The 11,655-nt window shown below is 60.2% G+C and overlaps 1 protein-coding gene across 1 annotated transcript; it reads right to left on the bottom strand.

The window, feature by feature from the left end:
- Positions 1–241: 241 nt before the first annotated feature.
- PUS1 (pseudouridine synthase 1) lies at positions 242–11,150 on the bottom strand. The gene is made up of 6 exons (XM_032846889.1): positions 11,017–11,150; positions 10,703–10,934; positions 8,998–9,135; positions 4,837–4,939; positions 1,605–2,296; positions 242–285 (listed from the first exon to the last, which is right to left on the bottom strand). The coding sequence occupies exons 1-6, from the start codon at positions 11,103–11,105 to the stop codon at positions 256–258; spliced, it is 1,284 nt and encodes a 427-aa protein (XP_032702780.1). The 5' UTR covers positions 11,106–11,150; the 3' UTR covers positions 242–255.
- Positions 11,151–11,655: the final 505 nt, after the last annotated feature.

Raw genomic sequence — 11,655 nt, 5'->3', positions numbered from 1 at the left:
GAAAAATTACTTCTTTAAAAAAATAGTGTCTTTACATGCTGAGGTGTATACGGTTAACGCGTGAGCTGAGAACAGACTCACAGCACGTCGTCCCTGGGATGAAGCCCAACGTGATGCAGGTCTCAAGACCCTGAGGTTGCAGGGCCGCGGTGCGGCTCTCCTGTGTCGGTGAGGACGGCCCGCAGCGGCAGCGGTGGCAGCAGCGGTTCCCGGCACACACTGGGTCAGCCCGAGCTCCAGAGGGCGGCCACCACCTCAATCACTGTCTCCTGGGGGGCTGGAGACCTGCAGGACAAGAACAAAAGTGTGGGTGCTTCCTCCCTGGGGAGGGCTATCCGCGGGGGGCTCAGCACCAGGTCCACCTGGCCTGGCCTGGCCTCAGGGACACACACAAGCGCCCGGCCTCTGCCCAACACCTGGTCTCCACACCAACAGCTCGGACCCCTGACCTGCTCAGGGAAAGTCAAAGCTGGAGACAAGGGAGTCTTCACGGGGCTCCGTCAGATCCCCCCAGAGGACGGAAAATGAGGCTCCACCAAACTGGACAAGTGCAGGCAGCAAGAGCCTGTCCTGGCCGGAGTCCAGCAGAGGCACGCCGGGCCCCCAGCTCAAACCTGCACACACACGCCGTCCTGCCTCAGTGCCTGGGAGAACTAGTCCCCACCAACACCCAGAGCAGAAGAGCTCACGCAAGCTCCCGGCAGGCCCGTCTCCCCTGGAAGAGCTCCAGTTCTCCCAGTGTGGCTGTCCCCACCCCCACCCCCACCATGGCCCTGAGACAGAAGAGGAGCACTCCCATCTCCACTGTCCAGTCCCAGTCACCGCCCATGCCGCTGCCCGCCGTCATCCTGCCTGCACACCTGCTCTTCCACACCTGGACCACCTGGCTGGCTCGCCTCACCTGCGTGCGTGAGTTTACAACCCATGCGTGCAGGAGGAAGCACGTGTTTCTGGCATGTAGACGATGGGAAGCACTGTCCCAGCACTCCAGGTGGGACTGCGCCTGTGGAGAGCTGCTGGGCCAGCGGAGAACCCAGGCTCAGGGACGTCTTCCGGCCTAGGAAAAGACCTCCTGCCGCAGACTACACTGAGCTCCAGCGCCTCGCACACACGCCCTCCTCCTGACACTACCACTGGCAGGGACGACCCACCCGGAGCAGGAGGGCGCGTCAGAGAGCAGCCTCCTGGGGTGGCCGCCAAGCATCCCGCATGCCTCTCTTAAGGGAGCCCACGTTCCAGAGCAGGTGTGACAACAGACACATGAGGACCCCACAGTGTTCGTCCTCACAGCGCCGTCCCACGAACAGAAATGCAGACCACCCAGCCCAGCCTCTGTCCAAGGTCACCAGGCACAGAGCGGGGAGCGCCCACAAGCAGCACCGTGGGGCCACCAGCCACTTGGTCCCATGCCCTGCCCCTGCTCATCCCCAGCTGTGTGACCCCTAAAGGCTGACACACCTCCCTGCGCCTCAGCCTGCTCGTCTACACAACAGATGCGAGGACGCCCGAGTGCAGCAGGTGACATGCTCATCCGAGCGCCTGGAAGGGAGGGCCTGCGGCCTCCCCGGAGCCCCAGCCTCCAGCCCCATGGCCCCAGCCCCCACCTTGGCATCTGGGCAGGCTGCGGCGTGGGCGGTGGCGTTGAAGTCGTGCACGGGCAGGGTGCTCAGCCACTGGGCCATGGACCGCTCGTGGCGCTCGGTGCTGATGATGGTGGGGTAGATGTGCTGTTCCTTGAACGCCGTGACCCCCGCCTCCTCCCGCGACCAGTCCAGCGGCTCGTGGAGCCCGTCATTGCCAAAGCGCTGGTTGTACTTCTCGAAGTGCACGCGCTCCAGGACCAGGCCGAGCCCTGGCGCCTTGGGCACGTCCACCTTCGCCTCCCCCCAGCTGCGCTCCAGCACGCTCTCGGGGGCGTAGCCCTTGACGATGGCCACCACCAGGCCGACCATCTTCCTGATCTGGTGCGTCATGAAGCTCTGCCCCTTCACCTTGATCACCGCGAACTCCATGCCGTCCCGCACGAAGGGTTCCTCGCAGAACATGTCCAGGACGTAGCGCCGAGCGCTGGCCTCACGGGGCCCCTTCTGCGAGGTGAAGTTGTGAAAGTTGTGCGTGCCCTTGTAGCAGGCGAGGAGCCTGTTCACGCGCAGCAGCGTCTCCGCGCTCAGCCGGTAGCTCTCATCCTGCACGTCGTGGTCCTTGTGGGCGAAGGCAAATGTGGGCAACATGTAGACGTAGGTCCTAGCGTCACACTTGTTCTTGGAGTTGAAGCCGCCCGTGACCCTCTTCAGTCCTTGAGGGGAGAGGAGGCAGGTGAGGACGACGCTTCCGGCCAACGTGCGCCTGGACCAGACGCAGGCCCAGCCTCCGCGCCCCAAACCCGCCCACGCCAGACGCTCCACGGCAGAGCTACACAAACCAACTCATCAAAACCACACGCTGATGTTCAAACCCAGGTTCACGGAGGGGCAGAGCAGCACGTGCTCTCGCCCTGTGCAACTCTCCACGGTGTGTGCTGTGGACCTGAAACCACACTCTACGAACTGTCCTCCACGAGGCCACCAGGCAGCAACAACAACCAGCTCAGCAACAACCAAAAGAACACAAGACAACGTAGAAGCCCGGCAAGAGAAGCGGTCCCACGCATTCTAGCATGTTCACACAACAAAGCAGCAGGTAGCCCCCGAGCACCAGGAAGCAGGCCTGCAGAGACCGGCACTCTGAGCGCTGACAGCCCGGCAGTTGCCCGACAGACACGCTAACCAGCAAGGGAAAGAATGAAGACAGGACAAAGCACGCAGGGCACTTGTGTGAAGCAGACACGTCTGTGTGCGTACAGAATGTCCCCAAGGACACACAAGTTCCGGCGAGGACCCTGCGTGCGGCCGGAGCTGCACCAGGGCCCCGCGGGCCTACAGGGGTGGGTCTGAGCCTGGACCTCCAGCCGGCCCAGCCCCAGGGCTCCTACCGTCCTCACTCTCGCTCTACTATCAGGCCTCATTTGGGGGCAATTTCAGGTTTTTTTCTTTGCCCGGCATTAAACGCTTTCATCCGCACCGAGCATCACTGGACGCGTCGTGCAGGCGATTGCCTGCCAGGATCAGCACCCAGGCTGCCTGATGGCCACGCTCCGGGGCCACACCGAGGAAAACCACCCTGCATGTCACACTGCAAGAGGAGTGCTGACAACTGCGGTAACTGTGCAGGATTCGGCGCTGCTTTAGCAAAACTGGGGCCGATCTACGGACCACATGGAAGACCTTCCCATGCAAGCGTGTCAACTGGCCTTCACGAGGGCTTACGCGATGAGGAGTGTCCCGGGGGGGGGGGGGACCTTCCCTAGGGGCACAGAAACTTTGCAACAAAGCAAACACAGACATCCGGTGCGGACACAGTCACAGGAAGCATCACTGACCTCACACGAAGCCTCCGTTCGCTTGCACCCAATGCCCGCGGCAGCTGTGTCCACGGCGGCGCGCAAGCCCAGCACCCTCAGACGGCCCACGGAGAAACCGTGTGCAGCACGCCCGCGTGTCAGGTCCACACAGCACCTGGCTCCGTGAAAAGAGCCACACCCGGGGCCTGACTCTGTTCACCTAAAACGCCAAGAGCACTAACCCGCGGCGCGGAACCGAGTCAGTGGTGGCCGGTGAGGAGGGGTGGGGGCGGAGGGCTCACGGTAGTAGCCGGGATGCTCCGTAGGTGTGGGCGCACAGACGCGCGCACGTCAGAACCGTACGCTTAAATACAGGCTTCATTAAACGTCATTTATGGCTCGAAAAGTTTTTTTTTCAATTCACAGCTTAGAAGGAAAACGAGGCAGCGTGGGTGGGTACCACACGGGGTCGTACAATACCCATCAGCTGAGAGGCTGGGGGACGGATGCAGGGACGCGGCTGTCGTCTTCAGACGCTACAAAAAGCAAGGTGAGAAGAACACTCTAACAGAGACGGCCACCAAGGCCACCAAACAGCCTGTTTGCAAAGACATGGGCAGCGGGGGCAGTGACAGTCAAGGAACGCATGGCAGCCACACGGCCTGGCCCGCTACAGAGGGTCTTCAACCCCCTGTTTTAGCCCCCAAAGCAATCGCTAAAAAACCACAGTGAGTTACCTAAGAAGTTACCAAAGAAGGCAACAACGTGATAATGAAATGGAACTATGAAAAACATTCATTAATCCAAAAGAGGAAGCAGAACAAAAGGAGAGCACAGAACACCAGAGACGAAAAGCGACAGACAGGGAGGTCCACAGCGACGAACCCAAAGCCGGGAAACGTAAACGGCCCGGAAGCGCCACTCAAAAGCAGGGTCAAAAATGGGGCTGGTTTGGGACGCCTGGGTGGCTCAGTTGGTTAAGCAGCTGACTTCAGCTCAGGTCATGATCCCAGCGTCCTGGGATCGAGTCCCGCATCGGGCTCCTTGCTTGGTGGGGAGCCTGCTTCTCCCTCTGCCTGCCATTCTGTCTGCCTGTGCTCGTGCTCTCTCTCTAACAAATAAATAAAATCTTAAAAAAAAAAAAAAATGGGGCTGGTTTAACAAACACCTAAAAACCCCGCTTACCAGCCATGTTATAAAGGAGAGTCATCGCCCGTTTTAACTCAACCAAATCCGGACTCCTGTGTCCAGGCTTTGGTTGAAACCAGCCGCTGCCATGAAGGGCGCATCCTTCAGGAGGAGGGCACAGCGACCTCTGAAGTGACTCACAACCGCTCTTACCAACCGCTGAGCAACTGCTCGGAGTCCTAATTCCACACCAGAGAAACCTGGTGCGGCCTCACGTCCCAGCAAGACCCACCGAGGCGGGGCACAGGGCCATGCCCTGCTGCACTTACCCAGGATCCGGATGTGAGGCGGAAGGTGGCTGTTGATCTTTTCTAAAATGTCGTCTATCAGCCACACCTTCAGGGACACGACCTGGCCGGCCGCCGACACGCCCTGCAAAGGAAGCAGAAGGGTCAGGCACACCCCTCCATAAGGTGGTTCCTAGAAGAAGGACCACGCCAACGCTAGGCCATGTCCCGGACAAGGTTGGCTTTAGAAACGCATCTGAGAGGCTGGTGAGACCTGAGGACGGCGCTCGGCCCCCCAAGGAGCCAGGCGAGCACACCCGGGAGAGGATCACCGATGGCTTCAGAGCCCAGCAAAACACACGTCATGCAGGCAGGAAACAAAGGCCCCCTTGGACCGAACGCTGCACGACATGGGGGAAGAAGAGCAAGCGATTTCGTCAGGAGAATGGGAGGCCGAGCAAGGAAGAGCTCGCCCAGCCCCGCCCAGGGCGCCACCATCCCCGCTCCAGGCACCCGGTCACCAGCGCTGCTGACGCTCCACTGGGAAGAGCCTCTGACTCCAGCACAAGCCCGTGCCTTCTGCACCCCCCATCTTATCGCGGAGGCTCATCTTGTCTGCCGTCATCACAGGGACAGCAGGTACGGCCCAGAGGCCTTCCAAGAGCCCTTCCTCGTGTGACTTCCAGGCCAGCACACAGCTATAATCACCCCGGCTTGCCCTGAGGGACCGCTGCTCGTCTGTCCCTGGGCCACCTCTATGAGCACGCTACATAACGGGGCTTCAGCTCCACCGACAGGCCAGGCACCCACCGGGGGCCTGGAATGCATCCCCCGCAAACTGGGGGGAGGACCACTGTGCCATCTAAGTCAGGAGAGCAATTATCCTGTGAACAGGGATGGGGCACGACGTGGACAGGGAAAGGGGGCTGGTTACACAGGCAATGCCCATCAGGGTGAGCACGCTTCCCAACCCGATGCCAAACCTTCGTCTAGAAGCTGGCTTTTCAGACAGTCAGCATGGCAGGACAGTGCAAGGGCAGGGAAGGAGACAGGAGGGCTGCTGGGGGGCGGGTGGGGGACAGGGTGCCGTCCTGGGTGCAGACGGGCAGGCGTGCAGCTCAGCACCACCCGTGTCACGGCGCCGCATGACCATCATCTGAAGACACCCCACAAACCCATGCCAAGAGGTCAGACTACAACACACGGGACATCCCTGCCCGAAACTCAGACTGAGTCAAGAAAACAACTGGACAAATCCCGAGGACATTTGTTAAAACAACTGGCCTCTAGCGCCCAAAAACATGTCACAAAAGACCAAAAAAGAAAAGATGGGATAGATTAAAGGGAACTCAAAGGACGGGAGCGCGTGTGCACACATGGACTGCGGCTAAGGGGCCGGGTCAGTAACGAGCCGGCATGCGCGAGCAGTGGTGTTCCATCAGTGCTGGACTGCCCAAGGGGAGACCCCCCCCCCGGGGCGCCACTGTCCCTGCATGTTCAGGCCTGCGGCTTTTGGGAAGTAATGAGGTCCATGACAGACTCTCAAACTGTCAAAACAGTTTCAGGGGAAGAAAAGACGGAAAGAGAAACATGGCAAAATGGTATCACGGCAGAACGGAGGAGAGGGCTGGTCCCGCGTCCACCGCGGCACCCCCACACGCCTGCAGGGCTGACATTCTGCCCGATAAGAACTGGGAGAGACAGGTGGCACCTGGGGGGCTCAGCCAGTGAAGCATCTGGCTTCGGCTCAGGTCATGATCCCGGGGTCCTGGGATTGAGCCCCGCACCGGGCTCCACGCCCAGCAGGGAGTCTGCTTCCCCCTCTCCCACTTCCCCTTCTCCCTTTCTAAAAAACAACTGGAAATTTAAGAAAAGAAACAAAAAATGAACACTGACAATGTTACCCAGACTAAATCCACTGCCCCCAGATCCACGTCCTGCAATACAGAGCATCCCAGCCATTCCAGGAGCTGAAAATACACAATGGATTTCAAACACTTAGATCGAAAAAAGGAACGAGAAGGGGCGCCTGGCTGGCTCAGTGAAGCGTGCAAGTCTTGATCTCGGGGTCGTGGGTTCAAGTCCCATGCTGGGTGTAGAGATTACTTAAAAAAAACAAAATCTTAAAAAAGATTAAAAAAAGGAACGAAGATAGCAGGGCTGTTTATCAATCACGTGTGTAAATGAGAACATTCTGGACGTGCTGCTGGCACAGGAGACAGCTAACGGACCTGGGGTCCTTCCTGGGGAGCTGGAAGGGTCCGCAGACCAGCCGCAGGCATGTCGCAGAGCTCTGAACACGCCTGAACCCACTGACCCGCATGCTCTGGGTGGGCAAACTGTAAGGAGTGGACTGTATCACAACAAAGCTACTTCTTAAAAAACCTGAAATAACGGGACGCCTGGGTGGCTCAGTTGGTTAAGCAGCTGCCTTCGGCTCAGGTCATGATCCCAGCGTCCTGGGATCGAGTCCCACATCGGGCTCCTTGCTCAGCGGGGAGCCTGCTTCTCCCTCTGACTCTGCCTGCCACTCTGCCTGTGCTCACTCTCACTCTCGCGCTCTCTCTGACAAATAAATAAATAAAATCTTTAAAAAAAAAAAAAAAAAAAAACCTGAAATAAGGGGCACCTGAGTGGCTCAGTGGGTTAAAGCCTCTGCTTTCGGCTCAGGTCATGATCCCAAGGAGCTGGGATGGAGCCCCACATCAGGCTCTCTGCTCAGCGGGGAGCCTGCTTCCTCCTCTCTCTCTACCTGCCTTTCTGCCTACTTGTGATCTCCGTCTGTCAAATAAATAAATAAAATCTTTAAAAAAAAAAAAATAAAACCTAAGAAAATGCTATCATTTCTTCCTCTATCGGGCCAGATGCATTAAATGGAGAGACGGGCTAGGACGCTGGTATGGGAAGTTTCAGGTTTCTCCGAGTTCCCCAGACTGGGAGAGGAAAATGCATCAAAACGCAATCCTAACAACAGCGGATTAAGCCCCACCGTTAGCTCAGGCAAACATCTGCTTTTCTCTGGCATAGAAAACTCCCTGAGAGCTGTCACTGGAACAATTAAAGAGAAAAGGGAGACTGTAAGGAACCACAGGACCCTAGCCTGAGCCGTGAGAAACGGTTACTGAAATGTTACTGCATCACCTACAAGATGCAAACTGGCAGCCCCGTGTTTGTCCTCCGCTATCTGTACAACGTGCCTCTTCTGCGGTCTCCACCCAGCACCTGAACCCAAAGGATCTCGTACCTGCAGACGTGGCCATGGTTCAGCTGCTCAGGACCCTGACCTGCCCATATCTGGGTCACACCCCCGAGGGACCTCAGGTAACCATAGAAGCCGCTCAGGGCCGGGATGCAGAGCAGGACAGAGGGCATGCGGTGCACTCTGCATTTTCTATCTACTGGAGAGGAGCGTGAGGTTAGTGCCTCTGCCTTACCCGCCTGCCCGGCTCCCCTCCACTCTCCCTTGGGGACCTCCTGCCCATGCCAGACCCACACCCAGGAACACGAGACCACTCGGCATGGCTGCCACGCCACCCAGGACTGAGCCCGGGACAGATGTGTGAGGCAGTGAGTCCCTGCGGTGGGGCCCAATCTTAGAGCCGAATGGACAGCACAGGGCCACAGCCACTGAAGCCCCCAGTCCCCGAGACGCGGCCAGAGCAGCGGTGACGCACCATGAGCATGGAGTACGTAGTGGGCTACCAAGCCGCGACACGCACGCACTCGCACCCGCACAGAACGGGAACTGTGATCTGCGATTGTGTTCCTGCTGATTACAAAGGGAAAAAAGACTACCTCGGATAAACTAAGTTAAATAAAACCGATTACTCACACCAGGGTCATCTGTTTCCTTTCTCCTCTTGGAAAACAAGACACTCGATCCTATGTGCACCATCAAGCCTGAGTCGCGGGGACACTGTGACCATGTGGCCACCTGCGGGAGCCACAGAGAACCGCACAGACACGAAGTCTGGGCAGCACTGAGCCTCCAGATCCTGCCACACACAGCCTGGAAATGCTTAGAGAACTTCTTAGTGACACAAGGCGATGGCTTTCTTTCCACGTTGGCTAGTTTGGTCTATGCGTATGTCGTTCACAGACAACAGTCTTGACAAACAGACCACTGACCTGTGTGTGTCGCACAGACTGGCAGCCTCAGGTGCTGCTGCTCAAACCTGCAGGGGAGGGGCAGGGAGTGCCTACCTTATCTGTCCGGGCACACCGCTGGAAGGACATTTTCCTCATGTCTTCACCGTGATTTTCAGGAATACAACCCGACCGGACCAGAGCAGACACCAAGTCATCTTCGATGGTCTTGAACTGTGAGGACCCAACGTTCCTCTGAAGGAAAGAGGAGAAAACCAGTTTTCTTCACTCAGTCACTGCCCACAGATGGGAGCCCCGGGCCTACGCTGCTCCCTGTAGGGCGCCTGGGTGCTGGGCCCACACCTGTGGCCCTGGGGACACACCACGGCACCTCCCTGTTCCATAGCGAGTGAGAGAGTTACCTGAGCATACCCAGTCTCTAGAAACTTCCCACCCTGGGCAGCCGGGTCAAACAGTCCACAGAGGGTGTCACCTGAGACACCGCTGCCTCCCACCTAGTCGGATCTGAAACCAGCGCCCCTCCTACCCGAGACCCATTGGTCAGCAGCAGCAGGCCACAGAGGGACACCCCCCCCTTATGACCATGGGGAGGCAGACCCCTTGACTCAAAGCAAGAAACCCAGCCTTGGCATCCCGGCACCCCTTCACCTCATGTGACCAGCCTGTACAACTTCTTGGAACTACTGTGTGCCAGGGAAAGAGGACAGCCACTACTTCTAGAACCCCCTAACGCTACCCTCTCGGCGTGCCCCAACCACAACCCAGTGCCTGCAGGCCCCTGCACATCCATGAGGTCACAAGACCACGAGGATGCTCCTCAGAGAAAGCCTCCAGCACTCCAGGCACATGAGGGCCTACGAGCAGTCCGCCACGATCACCACAGGGGAAGTTCTTCCCAAGGTCTACCTTACAGCCCTCCCTGAGACGATCAAGTCATAAATGCTGCTCAAACATCCACGCAGGGGACGCAGATGCAGCGGCCAAGTGCCAGGCTCTCAGAATGTCCTTCCATCAGCACAGCGAGCCACTGTCACTCTCCAACCCCCCACATTTCCCTAACGGGGAAACTGAGGCAAGCAAAAGCCAGTGAGCCTCAGCAAAGCTCTCAAGACGGCGCCTAAGGCAAAACTGCAAGTCAACATCACAGTCACAAAAGCATTTCACGGCCCACACAGAGCAGCAGGGTTGGTCCCTCCGTTCCTGAGGCAGTCACCGATGGCACAGTTGACCTCACGCCAGGTCAGTTTCCCCGGTGCCTCCCACGCTCTTCCCTAAAACAAGACCCGAAGAACCGCCAGGTCTCCCACTGTTCGCAGTGAGAACTATTACAACACCTGGAGCGCCCAGGACGGTTGTGTTGGATGCTCCGGGCACGGCACTCAACTCCATGCCCGAGTCAAGCTTCAGCAAGCCTACGGAACACGGGACCCACGCTGCAGGACCAAGGAGAGCCGTCATGCACACGAGTGGCACCCCACCCCGACTTCCAGGAATTCTGAGAATTCTACCTCCCCATAGCCTCTGAGCTCCAGCGCCTGACAGACACCGGCGCTGCCCCTCCCAGCCCCTCGGCCTCCAGGAGAGAGGAGCAGGGAGAGCCTGCGTCAGGGCCTGGAGCCACAGGCAGTTCGGCCACAATCCCAGCGGGGCACCTCCCGGGGCCACAGCAGGGCTCCAGCGGAAACCCCGCCCAGGGAACTCACCACGACGCTGAAGTGTCCTGCGCTAACCTGGACCACTGTCACCGCGAGGTCCCAGCCTGAGGCCGGTCGGAGGAGGGAGCCCCGCGCGGCGCCCTCACCTGCATGCCGTGGTAGCCCTTCCCGGAATAGGCCATGAGCAGCACGATCTTCCGCTTGGGCAGCTTCCTCTGCAGCTCCCCGTCCGGACTGCTCCTGAGCTTCTTGGCCTGCTGCTCCGCGTCCTCCCAGACCCGCGCCCCGCCCTGCCAGCTGCTCCGGGCCTTCCGGTCCTGCTCCCGCGCGGCGCCCACGGGGGCGGGGGCCTGCACGTTCCCGGCCATGGGGGGCGAGCTGCAAAGACACGGCCCGAGTGAGCGTGCGGCCGGGGCGCGCGGCCTGGACAGCGGGGGCCCGGGCGACGCGCCGCGGTTACCAGAGCAGACGCCGTCCCAGGCGCGGGCTCCACGCTCCGCAGGCTCTCCGCAGGGCCCCGGCCGCCGCCCGCACACTGGGCGCCGCCATGCGCGGCGGGGAGCGGGGTGTTGGGGGCGGGGGTGGCACGGGCCCGGTCCCCTCCCCTGGGGCGCCCCCGCGGCCGGCGGCCGACCTCCCCGGCGGCGCCGGCCTTTCCCGGCCCTCCCGCCCCGCCCGGCCGGCTTCCCCCTCGGGAGTCCGGGAGCCTCCGGCCACTCTCCCGGAACTAGACGGACGCGCTCCCACCCGACCCCACTCACAGCGCCGCGGACTGAGCCGGAGCCGGACCACGTGGGCGAAGGCGGAAGTGGAACGCGCGCCCGACGGCGGCCGGGCGCGGACTAAAGGCCTACTGAGCCGGGCGGGGGGCGGGGCGAGGGGTGGGGCGGGGCCGCGCCGCCGGAGCGCGCGCGGCTCCCGGGAGCGAGCAGGTGCGGACAGGTGCTGGGCAGGACGAGTGCCGCGGGCGCCGCGTTCCTGAGGAGGACCCCAGGGGCGGGCGTGAGCCCCTGCCCGGGAGGCGAGCACACCAGCGCCTCCCCGGACTCTGCGTCTCCCGGATCCGCGGTGGCCGAGCGTCTGCTCACGGCTCACGCCT

Source organism: Lontra canadensis, unplaced genomic scaffold (assembly GCF_010015895.1).
Source record: "Lontra canadensis isolate GAN:19392208 unplaced genomic scaffold, GSC_riverotter_1.0 scaffold182, whole genome shotgun sequence".
NCBI lineage: Eukaryota > Metazoa > Chordata > Mammalia > Carnivora > Mustelidae > Lontra > Lontra canadensis.
This window is presented reverse-complemented; position numbering and strand designations above follow the sequence as displayed.

Excerpts from the sequence above, each read along its gene's own strand:
- PUS1 (XM_032846889.1), bottom strand. The coding sequence starts at position 11,105 with ATGGCGGCGCCCAGTGTGCGGGCGGCGGCCGGGGCCCTGCGGAGAGCC. Across the intron at positions 9,136-10,702 it reads AGGGCTACCACGGCATGCAG|AGGAACGTTGGGTCCTCACA; the intron begins GTGAGGGCGCCG and ends TCTTTCCTTCAG. Across the intron at positions 2,297-4,836 it reads GCCTCACATCCGGATCCTGG|GACTGAAGAGGGTCACGGGC; the intron begins GTAAGTGCAGCA and ends TCTCCCCTCAAG.